Consider the following 16002-nt stretch of genomic DNA (forward strand, 5'->3'; position numbering starts at 1 on the left):
ATTAAGTAACATTTATTGATTTTAGAAGCCTAGAATTTCATTGCTAGTGAGACTATAAAATGTGGCAGCTACTTTGGAACATCATCTGATCGCTCCTTAAATGGTTACACTTGAGTTCCCATCTGATTCAGTAACTCTCTTCCATGGTAGATACCCAAAGGAAATGAAAGCATATATTCCACACAAAAATGTGTACATGGATCTTTATATCAGCCCTGTGCATAAGGGCCCAAAGTAGAAACAATTCACAAGAGCTACTCATTGATGAATGGTTAAACAAAATGTGGTATGTATCTATACCCTAAAATATTACCATTACTAAAGGAGTGAAATACTGACACATGCTACCACAGAGATGAACCTTGAAAACATGCTAACAGGATTAATGACTGATGAGTGATCTGAACTGTAGAATTCAGAGTGGATGATCAGAAGTGCAAACCCCAGCCCCACCTACTGGACAACAGAAAACTCATTCAAAAAAGAAAATACTATTATGCTAAATGAGAGAAGCCAGTCACAGAAAGATCCCATCGTTTATAATTCTATACATAGATGAAATATCCACAATAGGAAAATTTATGGAGACAGAGAAATGATTAATAGCTGTTCATAGTGAATTAGGGGTACAGGTAAAAGATGTTGGGGGATTCACAGCTCAAAGGTACAGGGGTCTTTAAAATAAAAATGTTCTAAAATTGGTTGTAACAATCGTTGCGAACATCTGTGAATACACTAAAATCATTTCATTATATGCTTTAAATGGGTGAATTATACATAAACTAAATCTCAATGCTGTTTTTTAAAAAAGCAAATAGATTGCCTCCTATAGGATTCCTTTTGTTGCAAACTCCCTACACATATGATTCACAGTTCAAAATTACTATACCTTCATTAAGTGGCAAGTTATTCTTTATTTTGAATTTATGAGTACACAGAAAGGTAACTAACCTAAATTCATGAGAAAAAAGAACTGCACAACCAAATTTCATTTTTTAGAAAAGGCTATTATACTGATACACGAAGAATCAAAAATATTCTAAACACAGTACATTAAGATCTCAGCAGAGAATCTCATAAAAATGCCTATATAAACCCTGTGGGGCATACAGTGGAAAGTAAGGAAAATATTCACATTCTACAGGAGCTTGATGAACTAGTGGCAATCTCTAAATGAGTAATGCAGAATTCCAACCTATTCCAACTGCAAAACAGGATGGCGAGATCATGCTCAGTGCTCCATATCATGCAGCAATACTCTGCAGCACACATTTTATAACCAGACTCAAATTTCAGCACTGGGACAGAACAGTCTACTACCAAGCCCAGTGCCGTCTCTTTTAGAAACATCTAAGTATAGCCTATGGCATACCAGACTAGCCTCCCAGAAGTAACTCTCCCACGAATGTAATGGCTACCTATATTTTCCGAAATACTCTAGATGCTCCTAGTAGCAGGGCATTGATCTGTCATTATAATGGTAATTTAACTCTCTCATAATATGTTTGTGCGATCTGTTAAGGCAAGGTCTGGTTGACCACACCCATGTATGCCTCTTGGTCTCCATTTTTTCAGGGTGAACAAATGGTTAATTCATTTGGGGCACAGCATGGCCTTCCTGCACCTTTCTTCAGCTTCATAATGTGGCCACAACCACATGAGCATTCCAAAATCATACAAACTTAAGACGATGGCACCACCTTGGCTTATTCCCAAAGAGACCACTTGGTTGACTTTTTCTTGGGCACAACTGCAAACTAAAATGATCCCTTCAAAGGGATGTTACTAAAACTGCTCAGCATAGTATAGTTGTAATTGCTTGTCCCAAGATGCATCATTCTACATTTTTCTCTACTGAATTTATTTGATGGGACTCTAACCTCTAGCTTATATTTTAATCATATAGGGAAACTCTCAAAAGAATAGAAAATTCAGAGTGAGACATCTTTGCTATGTGGAGTGCCAGGAGTTTGAATTAAATTGGGTTATGTATAGGGATGTCACCCATAAATACAACACCTGACAGTCCCTTCATTGCATAGAATGAAGCCCAGTCTATTTTCCTAACTCATGGATTCTTTCTAGGAATCAGTCCTTCAATCTTTCTAAATATCTAATCTACGCATCTTATTCTGATCAGCTATATTTGGACAACCTTGCTTTATGCCTGTACTTGGCTAAACTGTGTAAAACCTATTACTGTCAAGTCTCCTTAATATTAAAAAGTTAGGGGGGAAAGAGAGGGGAAAGCCAATAAACTCAGGAACAAGGGAACAAGTAATTTAAAATCGATGGCAAGGAGAGTGGAGGATGCCTGGTGGGGCTTGATGGAGTGCAATGTAGTTGCAAGGAATTACTGAAACCTGAGTGAAGGGCAAACATGATAGCAGGACAAGAGGAAAGTAAAAGGAAATAGAGGAAAGAACCAGGAGGCAGAGGACATTTATAGAGGTCTAAATATAGGCATGTTCATATGCAAATATATTTATATATAATGATAGGAAAATAGATCTATGTACATATCTTTAAATATTAAGTATTAAGGTAGCAGACGGACATTGGGTTTCTACTCAAGTACTCCCTCGATAAAAAAACACTTTGTTCTAATAACCCGGCATTCTGTGATACCTTCCCGACAGGATCACTGAAGACAAAATGTGTGCATAAACAAATATGGTGAAGAAAGCTGATGGTGCCTATTATCAAAAGATATAGCATCTGGGGTCTTAAAGGTTTGAAGATAAACAAGCGGCCATCTAGCTCAGAAGAAATGAAACCCACATGGAAAAAGCACACCAGCCTGTGTGATTATGGGGTGTCGACAGGATCAGGTATCAGGCCGAAAAGACTCAGAACAAAAAAATCATATCTATGTGCAAGAGGGGTAGTGTAGAATAGAGACCCAAAGCCCATCTGTAGACAACTGGGCATTCCCTCACAGAAGGGTCACAAACCAAATAAGACAAGACAGTCAAGGTGCAGTATACCACTGACGAAACATACAACTTTCCTCTAGTTCTTCAATGCTTCCTCTCCCCCAACTATCATGACCCCCAATTCTACCTTACAAATCCGGCTAGAGCAGAGCATGTACACTAGTACAGATAAGAGCTCGTAACACAGGGAATCCAGGACAGATAAACCCCACAGGACCAATGAGAGTAACAGTACCAGGAGGGGAAGGGGGAGCTGGGGGAAGAAAGGAGAAACTGGATCACAATGATCAACATATAACCCCCTCCCAGGGGGATGGACAACAGAAAAGTGGGTGAAGGGAGAAAGCGGTCAGTGTTTAAGACATGAAAAAAAAAATTATAAATTATCAAGGGTTCATGAGGAAGAGTTGGGGAGAGAGGAGGAAAAAGTGTGGAGCTGATACTAAGGGCTCAAGTTGAAAGAAAATGTTTTGGAAATGATAGCAACATATGTACAAATGTGTTTGACACGTGGATGTATTATGGATTGTGATAAGATCTGTAAGAGTCCCCAATAAATTATTTTTTTAAAAGGGGGAGGCTCAGTAAGCTTTATTTACTTTTATTAGCATATAAAGAATAGTTTATATTGCATTAGTATCTTTTTTCTCCTAAAAAGTAATGAAAATAACAAGAAGCTAGGTAGTTTATAAGTGAAAACTATTTCATATTAACATATTCTTTAAAATATGGTTCAAACATGGGACCCCAAAAGGTAGAGAGAGGGTAGCGGCAGGTCTGGTGGGGAATGATCAAGGGTAAGGTTGCTTAGAGAAGAGGTATACTCTAGCCCATGTGGCGACGAAGCATGGTAGTAGGGCAGGAGGAAAGTCAAGGGAGATGGAGGTAAGAGCTAGGAGTCAAAGGGCATTTATGGAGGTCTAGACAAAGACATGTACATGCAAATATATATAGGAGGATGGGGAAGTAGATCGATGTGTCTACATTTATAGGTTAAGTATTAAGGTGGCGGAAGGACCTTGGGCCTCTACTCAAACACTCCCTCAATGCATGAATACTTTCTTTTATTAAATTGGAACTCATGATGCTCACTCTCCCGACACAACAGCTGGAGCCAAAGTGGGTGAACAAGTAAATGTGGTGAAGAAAGCTGATGGTGCCCGGCTATCAAAAGAGATAATGACTGGGGTCTTAAAGGCTTGAAGATAAACAAGCGGCCATCTAGCTCAGAAGCAACAAAGTCCACATGGAAGAACACACCAGCCTGTGTGATCGAGTGGTCCTGAAGGGATCAGTTATCAGGCATCAAAGAACAAAAAAATCATATCATTGACTGCACACCTCCATGATAGGATCGCTGAAGACAAATTGGTGCATAAGCAAATGTGGTGAAGAAAGCTGATGGTGCCCGGCTATCAAAAGAGATAGTGTCTGGGGTCTTAAAGGCTTGAAGGTGAACAAGCGGCCATCTAGCTCAGAAGCAAAAAATCCCACATGGAAGAAGCACACCAGCCAGTGCGATCACAAGGTGCCAAAGGGACCAGGTAAAAAGGCATCATGCAAAAAAAAGATATATGTGTGTATATGTGTGTGTCTACATATGTATATGTATATATATACCATATTGAATGAAGGGGGAAGTGCAGAGTGGAGACCCAAGGCCCAAGTGTCGGCCAATAGAGATCCCCTCACAGAGGAGTTCAGGAGAGGAGATGGGTCAATTAGGGTGCGAGGTAGTACCGACGAAGAACACAGCTTTCCCCCGGGTCCTGGATGCTTCCTCCCCCCAACTACCATGATCCGAATTCTACCTTGCAGGGCTGGATAGGGCAGAGGTTGTACACTGGTGCATATGGGGGCTGGAGGCACAGGGAATCCAGGGTGGATGATACCTTCAGGACCAGGGGTGTGAGGGGCGATGCTGGGAGAGTGGAGGGTGAGTGGGTTGGAAAGGGAGAACTGATTACAGGGGTCCACGTGTGACCTCCTCACTGGGAGAGGGACGGCAGAGAAGGGGGGGGAGGGAGACTCCGGATAGGGCAAGATATGATAAAATAATGATGTATGAATTACCAAGGGCACATTGGGAGGGGGGAGCGGGAAGGGAGGGGAAAAAAAAAAAGAGGACCTGATGCAAACGGCTTAAGTGGAGAGCATATGCTTTGAGAATGATTGGGGCAGGGAATGTATGGATGTGCTTTATACAATTGATGTATGTATATGTGTATGTATGGATTGTGATAAGAGTTGTGTGAGTCCCTAATAAAATGTAAAAAAAGAAAAAAAAAGAATGACGAGGGCAACAAATGTATAAGGGTGCTTTGCTCAATTGATGTATGTATGGATTCTGATCAAAGTTGTATGAGCCCCAATAAAAATATTTATTAATTAAAAAAAAAGAAATTATTGTTACCTGAATAAAGATCATTAACCACCCCCAAAAAAAGAAAGAAAAATCGATGATTTCAAAGTCAAAAAAAAATGTGGTTTAATTTATATACATAAGATATTATAATATTAATTTCACTTAAAAATATTTTTTAAATTAAATTTTGTTTTTCAGGTCAAATTCTCTTTTGTGCCTGCTATAGACATATTTTGATTATTTACAATTAAAATTTGACTTCTTAAGTAGAGAATATCCTTTTAGAGATTGTTCTGTATACATATTTGTAAGTGCCCTGTTATAGTTTCCTTCCTGTCTGACTGGTAATTTCTTTTTTTTTATTTAATCATTTTATTGAGGGCTCATACTACTCATTACAATACACACATACATCAATTGTGCAAAGCACATCTGTACATTCGTTGCCCTCATTATTCTCAAAACATTTGCTCTTCACCCAAGGCCCTGGTATCAACTCATTTTTCCCACTCCCTCCCCACTTCATTCCCTCCATGAGCCCTTGAGAATTTATAAATTATTATTTTGTCATATCTTGCCCTGTCCGACATCTCCCTTCACCTACTTTTCTGTTGTCCATCCCCCAGGGAGGAGGTCATATGTAGATCCTTGTAATAGGTTCCCCCTTTCCACCCCACCCTCCCTCCATCCTCTGGTATCACCTCCTGCAAAAGTTTTTAAACCATCTTAACTGAAACCACAGAGACCACATCTCCACTGGGATACTCTCCCCATCTCTGTGTGCTTCTTTAAGTTTACAATGACCTCCTCCCAGGTCTCTAGCTCAAAAGTTCCTTCCTCTGGGATCCATGGATAATACCTTTTTACTACTTTTAGAAAACATTGCATCTTTTTCTTTGTTACTTTTACACCCTGTCTTTTCAGTAAGTAGATGTGCATAGTACCATAAGTTTCAGGTTTACTTTTACCTTGCCCCATTGTTCTTTTTAAAATACTCATTCACTATTTCTACTGCTTATCTTCCAATCCCCACACTGGATCCTCACTTTACACAATTTTCTGATTCACTCTACAGTCCGGTGGGGGGGGGGGGGGGGCGCCACACAATTGTTACACGGGGTATAACTCATATTGCCCCACGTTGGGCACCATTTGTGGTACGAGTTGGGGGATGCCAGCCCCCAACACTAATCACGGGTTCAGTAAGCACAATTGTACAGTTGAGATATATATATATTATATTAAAGTCATAGAGAGCATGAGAGACAAAAGATACATTGCAATAATGGGGTTAGACACACTTCATGGTCTAGACACATTTCATTGCTTACCTTAGCCCCGCATGGTGGTCTACATGGAGAGAGGGGTAAGGGAAGGAGGACAAGGGGAAAGGAAAATGGGAGGAGAGGGGGCCGAGGAAAGACGGGGGGGGGGGGGGGGAGAGACCAGCAAGAGAGGAGAGAGACCTCTATTGCTAACCCAGGCCTATATACCTTGGGGGCATGCAAGCCCACTAAATACAGGTAAAGACATGCGTTACAGGAACGGGTTGCACTATAGGTTATACAGCAATGAGAGGGGGGTGGTCTAGGGACATACACGCAATAGGAAGAGGAGGGATTGGGGGTATACATATGACAAGATGGGCGGATCCTAGTGTCAGGATGGCAGCTTAACTTTGACCTGTTCTCTAGATTTCCATAGGAACCATTATCAGTAGGGTGTAAACCCCACCTACAGGAACCAAGCTAATAGTTGAAAGCTTCAAGAAGTAATCCATTGTCTCCAGCAGCATGGAGCAGGCCCACCCCTGTGATGTGGCGTGATCTGACCTCCCCCACATCATCTGTCCTGGATTCCCTGTGTTACCAGTGTACATCCTCTGGTCTAGCCAGATTTGTAAGGTAGAATTGGGATCATGATAGTGGTGGGGAGGAAGCATTTAGGAACTAGAGGAAAATTGTATGTTTCATCGCTACTACACTAAACCCTGGCTGGCTCGTCTCCTCCCCGAGACCCATCTGTAAGGGGATGTCCAGTTGCCTACACATGGGTCTTGGGTCCCACTCTGCACTTCCCCTCATTCACAATGATTTGATTTTTTTCCTAGGGGTTGTAATTTCTATTTCTATAGTTCTCCCCATTAACTAAAGATTCTGGTGTTTAAAGTCAAACATAAATCCATACTTTGAAAGCTTTTTCACATTGCTCATGTTACAAACCAGCCCTCCCAGCTTGCCCTACATACTGACTTTCGGTAAACTGATACCACTACTACTAATAGGGCTCTTTTCCCTAAAATCTTACAATCTCAATGCTAGTTCTCAATTAAAAGTATCTTCTGAGGTCTCTAGTGCCAGGAGGAATCTGGTGCTTGAAGCTCCCTCTCCACGCAGGCGCAGGTTACTTACACAAGGTGCTGATCTCGGATCTTGCGTAGTTGGATCAGGTCAGGTTTGATACTGTTCATTTTTTTATCTATTTCCCGGTTGTCCAAAGCTTGTTTCTTCAAATCTTGCTCTAGACGCATTTTGCTATCATGAATCTCACCCAGACGTGATTTCAATTTGTCATAATTCATCATAATTCTGTGAAAATATTTGATATATTAAGACTAAAACAATACCTAAGCAGAATAAGCCTATCATTTGAGCATGGTCCTAACATCTTCAAGTGTGGCAGACATCTGATGTCTTTGCCTACTCGGTTTCCATTCCCAGCCTCTCATACTAGTAATCGTGATGGTGCTCCTTGTAGGTAGGGTTTCCTGCCCCACTTCAGGAGGTGGGATGTTTGCTCAGTAAGAGTGTTCCATTTCGCACTCAGGTCACAGTGACTAGTACCAGACAGGGCATAAGATAGAAGCTTCTCCAATAAGAGTCAAGTGGAGACCTTGGGTCTGAACTGACTCATGGCACACAACAACACTGTCTAAAGAGAGTCTCTTTTCCCCCAGGGTTACTCAGTTTTGAATATGTAACTCTAGGACTCTCAACAGCCACATTGCTTCCTCACCACAAAAGATAAAGACAACAGAGCTGAAAACCAACCAGAAGACAAAAGAAAGGGAGAGTGAGTCCCAATGACCTTGTGGAAGCCCTGGTTCTAGTCAAGATTTAACAAGTAAACTTATCCATATATCTAAGTGCCCTGTTATAGTTTCCTTCCTGTTCAACAAATATTCAGTGACTCTGAATTTTCAGCACTTGTTTCTTCAAATCCTGCTCTAGATACATTTTGCTATCACGAACCTCTCCCAGACATGAATAGAAGGGTCCCATAATATGTGCTAGGCTATCAGGGAAGATAATTCACCATTCCTACTCCCAAGGAGCTCACACTTTAGTGGATATGGCATTCTATAAATCAATACCATATACTCTGTAGGCATACACAGAAATTCCCTAAACGAGTCTTGCAGAATCTGAGGAGATTTTTCTAGAAAAAGCCATGTCCAGGCTGATTCCTAAGGATGAGCAGGAGTCAGTAACTTCAGGGAACAGAGAGTACAGAGAGGAAGTCTGACATGGCGCTAGCAGCAGAAACAAGTAGCTCTGAGAGCACGACTGTGCAGTGGGAAGGGGTAAAAACGACTGCTGGGGAAGAAAAGAGATCTTGTCTCACTGATGCATACGGAGGCATTAAGTATACTTACCGTTCAATCTCTTTTTCATTTCCTTCTCTGCGAAATCGCTCGATATATTCTTTGCTATGTTGTTCTTGTGTGTGACACTGTTCCTCAAATATTTTAATTGTTTCATTAAAAGCTTCTATTGCAGTCCTCTTCATCTGTATTTCCTATGGGAGAGGAAAAAGGAAAGATATATAGTTTATTACTTTTGTTTTTTCTTAAAATTTAGACTTATACTTTCAGTTTAACATTCTCATATAAGACCCAACTAAAATCCTTTAATTAGCTCCTATCTCTATTAATTTTTATACAAAGTACATCATTCAAAATCTAAAAAAAAGAAAAAAGAACCATTATCTGGAATATGTAGCTGAGAGAAAGTCATTTAAACTGCCAAAAGAAATAGACCTTGAACACCATGTCCAAATTCTGTCTTCACCTAATAGTATAGTGTTGCCCCCAAGACAGCTCTGAAGAGTAGATAGATGGAGCCAAGGCCATGTCCCAAGGTGTAAAGTCTCAATCCCAGAAGAGCACTGTAGATATAATTATTCTTACTTTCTTTTCTTAAGCATTAAAGACAGAAATGAAAGGGGGAAGAATAACTACTGAAAGTAGATGAATTTAGAAAAGCAAGATTAAAAAACTTTAAAATTCCAGGAAAAGCCTAGTAGGCGAGGCCATTCAGCACCAGGATTCACAGCCCTATACATTTTGGAACAGTTTTGGGAGCACTAATAGAATTTAAAAATACCAACTGGGATTCCCCTAAAATCTTCACAAATAGAATTAAAATTTGTTCAGTTTACTTTTAAAAGGCAAGAAATACATGTGAAGGTGTAAGAAGACTGCCATCCTAAATGTTTACAATATTAAGATTTCTGGTACTTACAAGATAATTCCTTAGTTATCCGGCATTTATTCATTTCGACAAATGATTATTAAGAATTTACTATACAGAAGATACCACACTGGTAAAACAGATAGTCATGAATACGGTGGAATGTTCTCCAGAGCTCAGCATGCGGGTGGGGCAGAACTGTGACTTTTCACAGGGTTTGCGCTCGTGCCACAGTGGAGGCCGGCCATCAAACAGGTGAATTAGTTAACTATTGCTTTACAGAGGCTTCACAGAGGAGGGTGGGTTTTTAGAATCTGGGGCACAGAAGGCATGGTATCCGGTATACATGAAAGAACAGGGGATGGTTGAGGAATTCCCTGGTGAGGAAGGAGATTAGCAGCATATGAGGCAGGCAAGAACTCTGCGATGTTACATACAGTAAAGGTTACTGAGATGTAGTCCATACCTACTATTGGCTTCTAGTCATAATCCTTTTTCGGAGGTATTATAAATTCTAGCCTCTATCTCAAACCCTATTTTGGAGGGAGTTCTCTGTTACAGGATTACAGTGGGACATATTCTGAGTCTCCACTTTAGTAGAGAGTGTGACTCAAGTCACTGCCTTTTGTTTCCTTGAGAGTATGACACACCTCCATATAAGAATGAACCATCTCAGAAGCAGGAACACAGAGAAGTCCTAGGATCATCAAGGAAGAGGGAGCGCACCTCTGAGATCTCAGTCTGAAGGCAGAGGCGGCAGACATTATGCCTCACTGAGGCTAGAGGCGGAGGCAAAGAGATCATAAAACAGCAGAGAGACAGTGGGGAGGCTGTGAGGCAGGACAGCAGAGCAACTTCCTGGTCTATTGACCAGAGGCCAAGGGACCATGTGCTGAAAGGCTGAGGACCAGAGAGAAAGACTCAGCTGTTGGCTGAGGAGAGGTGTTGTTGTAGACCAATGACTATCTTTACTACCGTATATACTCGTGTATAAGCCGAGTTTTTCGGCACAAAAAATGTGCTGAAAAACTGGGTTCAGCTTATACACGGCTCAGTGGTACTCCACTGAGGCATAATATCTCACGGGTGATTGTCTTTCCTTCGCTGTTCATTCAAAGCCCCGCTGACACTGCAGGACTTTGAATGTTTGTTTACTCACATCTAACCAATCAGAGCCGTCCTATGACTTGGACAGCTCCAATTCACAGAAGCACTCCTAGTGATTCACTTACACCGGCAGCTAAACTGGTAAGGATATGTCTGTGGCTGCGCTCCGTCTCTCCCCGCTGGTCTCTGTGTTAACTCACATCCTGCATTTCCCACCCTAGGCTTATACTCAAGTCAATCAGTTTTTTCTGGTTTCCCAGGTAATAATTAGGTACCTCGGTTTATACTCTGGTCGGCTTATATTCGAGTATATATGGTATTTACTGATGCTGGCTGTGGTAACTAATCTATTAACTTCCCTAATAAAACTCCATAATTGTGAGTCTTGTCCAAGAGATCAGTGTGATCACCAAAATGAAATATGGAACCCAGCAAACAAGGAGTGGTCATGGGGAACAGTTGACGCCCGAACAGGCAAAGAAAGAAGAGGGTGGAAGCATGTCGGCCTTGGGTTAGTGTGGGAGTTAAGGATCATGTCAACTAGACACATCATTAGAGACAGAGGCAAACCTGTCAATCAAGCTGCAGTCGCAGCTTAGTGACACCTCCTTATACCACAAACCTTTTTGTATAAGATGTGAGACAATGGAGATGGATCTCTTTTTCTTTCTGCCCCTTCATCTTCCTGCTTGCTGGGACTCTGCTGCTGAGACCAAGAAGCTGTCGGTATCTTGCTGTGTTTCCACCAACTTTGGATCCATGCAACTCTGCACCCCCTGGCCTGGGATCTTTTTCTTCCCGGTTCCCTAGTCTGCAATGTGGCTCTGTGAGTCTGAAGAGGGGGCTTATGGACGAGCATTAGACTAGTGGACTTCAATTGGATTGGCTGGGGTGGCTTCTTGATGGAAAGTTCCTTTTTCTTTTTATCCGTTTCTCTAGACTCCCTCATCTAACACTGTTGGTATGCAGTTGATTCTCTTCCTGGATAGCCAGGGGAAGTCAGATATGGCCCCAATGCCATTTTCTCCATTATATTACACACATCCATAGCGTACCTCACACTAAGTATCTAGTGAGAGATTCTGTTAACACTCAAATTACTGTGGGGGATTTGGTTCCACTGGGAGATTAGAAATAATCTATAAAACTTTGGCCCTGCCTCTACTCAAGCACTCCCTCAATGCATGAATACTTTCTTTTATTAAATTGACACTCTACGATGCTCACCCTCCCAACACAACTGCTGAAACCAAAGCGGGTGAACAAGTAAATGTGGTGAAGAAAGCTGATGGTGCCCGGCTATCAAAAGAGATAGTGTCTGGGGTCTTGAAGACTTGAAAATAAACAAACAGTCATCTAGCTAAGAAGCAACAAAGCCCATATGGAAGAACACACCAGCCTGTGTGATCACGTGGTCCCGAAGGGATCAGTTATCAGGCATCAGAGAACAAAAAATCATATCATTGGCTGCACACCTCCATGATACAATCGCCAGAGAAAAATGGGTGCATAAGCAAATGTGGCAAAGAAAGCTGATGGTGCCTAGCTATCAAAAGAGATAGTGTCTGGGGTCTTAAAGGCTTGAAGGTGAACAAGTGGCCATCTAGCTCAGAAGCAAAAAAGCCCACATGGAAGAAGAACACCAGCCTGTGCGATCACGAGGTGCCAAAGGGATCAGGTATAAGGTATCATGCTATATATATATATATATATATATATATATATATATATAAAACCATAGGGAATGAAGGGGGAAGTACAGAGTGGAGACCCAAAGCCCATTTGTCGGCCACTGGAGATCCCCTCACAGAGGGGTTTAGGAGAGGAGATGGGTCAGTCAGGGTGCGATGTAGTACCGATGAAGAACACAGCTTTCCCCCAGATCCTGGATGCTTCCTCCCCACAACTACCATGATCCGAATTCTACCTTGCAGGACTGGATAGGGCAGAGGTTGTACACTGGTGCATATGGGAACTAGAGGCACAGGGAATCCAGGGTGGATGATACCTTCAGGGCCAGGGGTGTGAGGGGAGATACTGGGAGAGTAGAGGGTGAGTGGGTTAGAAAGGGGGAACTGATTACAAGGATCAACATGTGACCTCCTCCCTGGGAGACGGATGGCAGAGAAGGGGGGGAAAGAAGACTCCAGATAGGGCAAGATATGACAAAATAACAATCTATAAATTATCAAGGGCACATGAGGGAAGGGGGGAGCGGGGAGGGAGGGGGAAATAAGAGGAACTGATGCAAAGGGCTTAAGTGGAGAGCAAATGCTTTGAGAGTGATTAGGGCAAAGAATGTACAGATGTGCTTTATAAAATTGATGTATGTATATGTATGGATTGTGATAAGAGTTGTATGAGCCCCTAATAAAATGTTAAAAACAAAAAAACAAAAAAAAACATACTTTGGCCCTGGATCTTCAAATACCAACAATTTAGACTTTACTAACACTGACATAGAGGAGCCCTAGCAGTGTAGTGGTTATACATTGGGCTGTGACTGACCCACATAGTCGGCAATTCAAAACCACCAGCAGCTCAGAGGGAGAAAGATTGGGCTTTCTACTTCTGTAAACAGTTACAGTCTCCGAAAGCCCAAAGGGGTCGCCATGAGTCAGCGTTGACTTGATGACAGTGAGTGCGGGTGTTTGTTTGTTTAACACTGATATTTGTGTTGGTAGATAAGTCAGCATGAAAGTTATTTTATACCATTCCCAAAGCAGCAGTTCCCCTACCTACACTGCTATTGTTTTCAATAATGCCACTACAAAACAAAACCAAATTCACTGCTATCAAGTCAATCCCAACTCATAATGCCAGAAAAGAACTGCTCCTTTGGGTTTCGGAGCCTGTAACTCTTTTTTTTTTTTTTGACCTTCATGTACATCATTTTAATCAGTCAAATAAGTAAAGCAGATCAAATGAAAGTAAAACTAATAACTGCTTTTATACTTTTTGCATTCTGTACACAGAGAAAGGGAAAACGCTGAAACTTAAATGTGAAAGAACTCTTGACAATTAGATTCAACAACTTTACACATTTATCTTATCATTGTATCAGCCAGTGAAAAAGCACCAACAACTGTGAAAACAGGACAATTATATAATACAAGAGTCAAAAAACAGAAGAAAAACTCCATAAAAAATATATCCAAGTATGAAAGCTTTGCTCTCTTGCTGGCTTCACATCCTCCTCTTCTGTGTACTTATGTATAACATATTGTTCCCGTGGATAAATGCATCCCCATACTTGTTCTTCAGTTGTCCGTTTACATATTCCTCTGTCTGCTCCAGGGATATATGTTCATGTAGCCATCCAGGCAAGCCAGGACCCCTCGGTAATCCACTCCTGAGGTTAATTTTACCACAACCGGTCGTCCAATGATTTGCTTTAAGAAGTCACTAGGGGTTTGTTTCCACAAACTCATTTTAACAACCTTGGGTGGCAGGAAACCTCAGTTTTAATCCCAGCTCTGTTACTTAATTAGCTGCAGGACATGGATAACTCATCACTTCACTGCTCAAGGCCCCAGATCCTCATCTCTAAGGCGGGAAGCAGATCTTCTGCTCCAGGCGCCCCACGAGAACGGCCACGCAGAAAAAGAGCCTGTAACTCTTTATAGAAGCAGAAAACCTCATCTTTCTCCCTCAGAGTGGCTGCTGAGTTTGAACTGCTACTCCTGAGGTTAGTAGCCAAAACATAACCCATTATGCCACCAGGGTTCCTTTAGTGCCACTATACCTAACAACAAAACAAACACAAAAACATTGTTATCGACTAATTCCAACTCAGCAATCCTATAGGGCAAGGGGCCAAGGAAGAACTGCCCTAGAGAGTTTCTTAGGCTTTCGTTTTTACAGAAACAGACTGACAGCTTTCTCCACACATAAGGAGATGGTTTTGAACCACCAACCTGGAGCTTAACACTACACCACTAGAGCTTGTCTACAAAAACTATAAACCGACCTACAGCTGTACCTTTATTTCCCTTCCCACCCCATCTCCCCAGACCATTATCTCCATGTGCTTTGGATCCCACCTCCTCTTCCTTTCTGAGATGCTTCAATCCACCAACCACATCAGCCAAACCCTTTTACATCATTAACTCTTTCTGTCTACTGGTTTCTCTTTATCTACATATAAACACCACTTTGAAGGAAAGAGAAAAAACCTCCCCCTTAAATTCCCTTCCAGTGAGTTAAGTTCCTTGAAAGAGTAGTTTTATATATAAGTAAAAAAAAAAGTAATGTCATAAAATCATAAAAAGTTTTATTTTTAAAAATATATCAAATTGGGAAACTGTTATTTCTTAACATACCCAGACTCTTTCCAGGTCTTCAATGAGTCTCCTCATTCCCAAACGCCACTATCTTATTTGAACCTATCACTGAGCCCTATTGTTTTTCTTCCTCATTACATGTAATCTAAATGGCAGATCCCACCATATGTGACCTATTCTTACTCTGTGCCGACTGAGCCAGAGCATGCCATCGCTTCACATCCTCTGAAAAGAACTGACTTGTACCAAAGTGATCTAGGTTTGACAGTAAAAACAGAGGTGGTCTATAACATATACCTCAAAAAAAAACCTCTTCAAAGACTCTTTTAAAGTCTTTCAAAGCCTTTACTTCACTTGTGGTGAGGTCTCTCACTTCTCCACCTCCCAAGGCTTTCTGCCTCCATGGCTCTTCTCTGCCTACTCTGGGACTCTGCCCCAACCTAACGCGTATCTCAAGTCTTGATGCCAATTCTCACAAACAAAATTTTATTCCTGTTCTAATTTTTATCTGGCTTGAATTAAATACAACCAAAAAAAATGTTTAATTAAAAAAAAAGAAAGACAACCAGAATTTGCCTTAGAAGCAAGGATGGCGAGGCTTTGTCTCACTTTGAACATGTTAGCAGGAGGAATTAGACCTTAAAAGAAAGACACTACGCTTGGTAAAGCAGAGGGTCAGAAAAAAGAGTAAGAACCTCAACAAAATGGATTGACATAGTCATTGCAACAGTGAGCTCAAACATAGCACTGACTGTACTGGTGGCAAAGACCAGGCAGCATTTGATTCTGTTGTTCGTAGGGTTGCTATGGGTCAGAACCAACTCAACAGTACCTAAACA

At 41.4% G+C, this 16002-nt stretch overlaps 1 protein-coding gene and 1 pseudogene across 1 annotated transcript in view; both read right to left on the reverse strand.

Moving 5' to 3' along the window:
- The window catches only part of PIK3R3 (phosphoinositide-3-kinase regulatory subunit 3), a 111403-nt gene that overhangs the window by 16664 nt on the left and 78737 nt on the right, over positions 1 to 16002 (reverse strand). Inside the window, exons 6-7 of the mRNA XM_075555676.1 lie at positions 8957 to 9099; positions 7713 to 7889 (exon numbers count right to left, since the gene is read on the reverse strand). Of these exons, the coding sequence (XP_075411791.1) occupies positions 7713 to 7889; positions 8957 to 9099 (320 nt within the window). The remainder of the gene's footprint in view (positions 1 to 7712; positions 7890 to 8956; positions 9100 to 16002) is intronic.
- On the reverse strand, positions 14067 to 14363 carry LOC142435092 (U6 snRNA-associated Sm-like protein LSm6 pseudogene; annotated as a pseudogene).

This window comes from Tenrec ecaudatus, chromosome 1 (assembly GCF_050624435.1).
Source record: "Tenrec ecaudatus isolate mTenEca1 chromosome 1, mTenEca1.hap1, whole genome shotgun sequence".
NCBI lineage: Eukaryota > Metazoa > Chordata > Mammalia > Afrosoricida > Tenrecidae > Tenrec > Tenrec ecaudatus.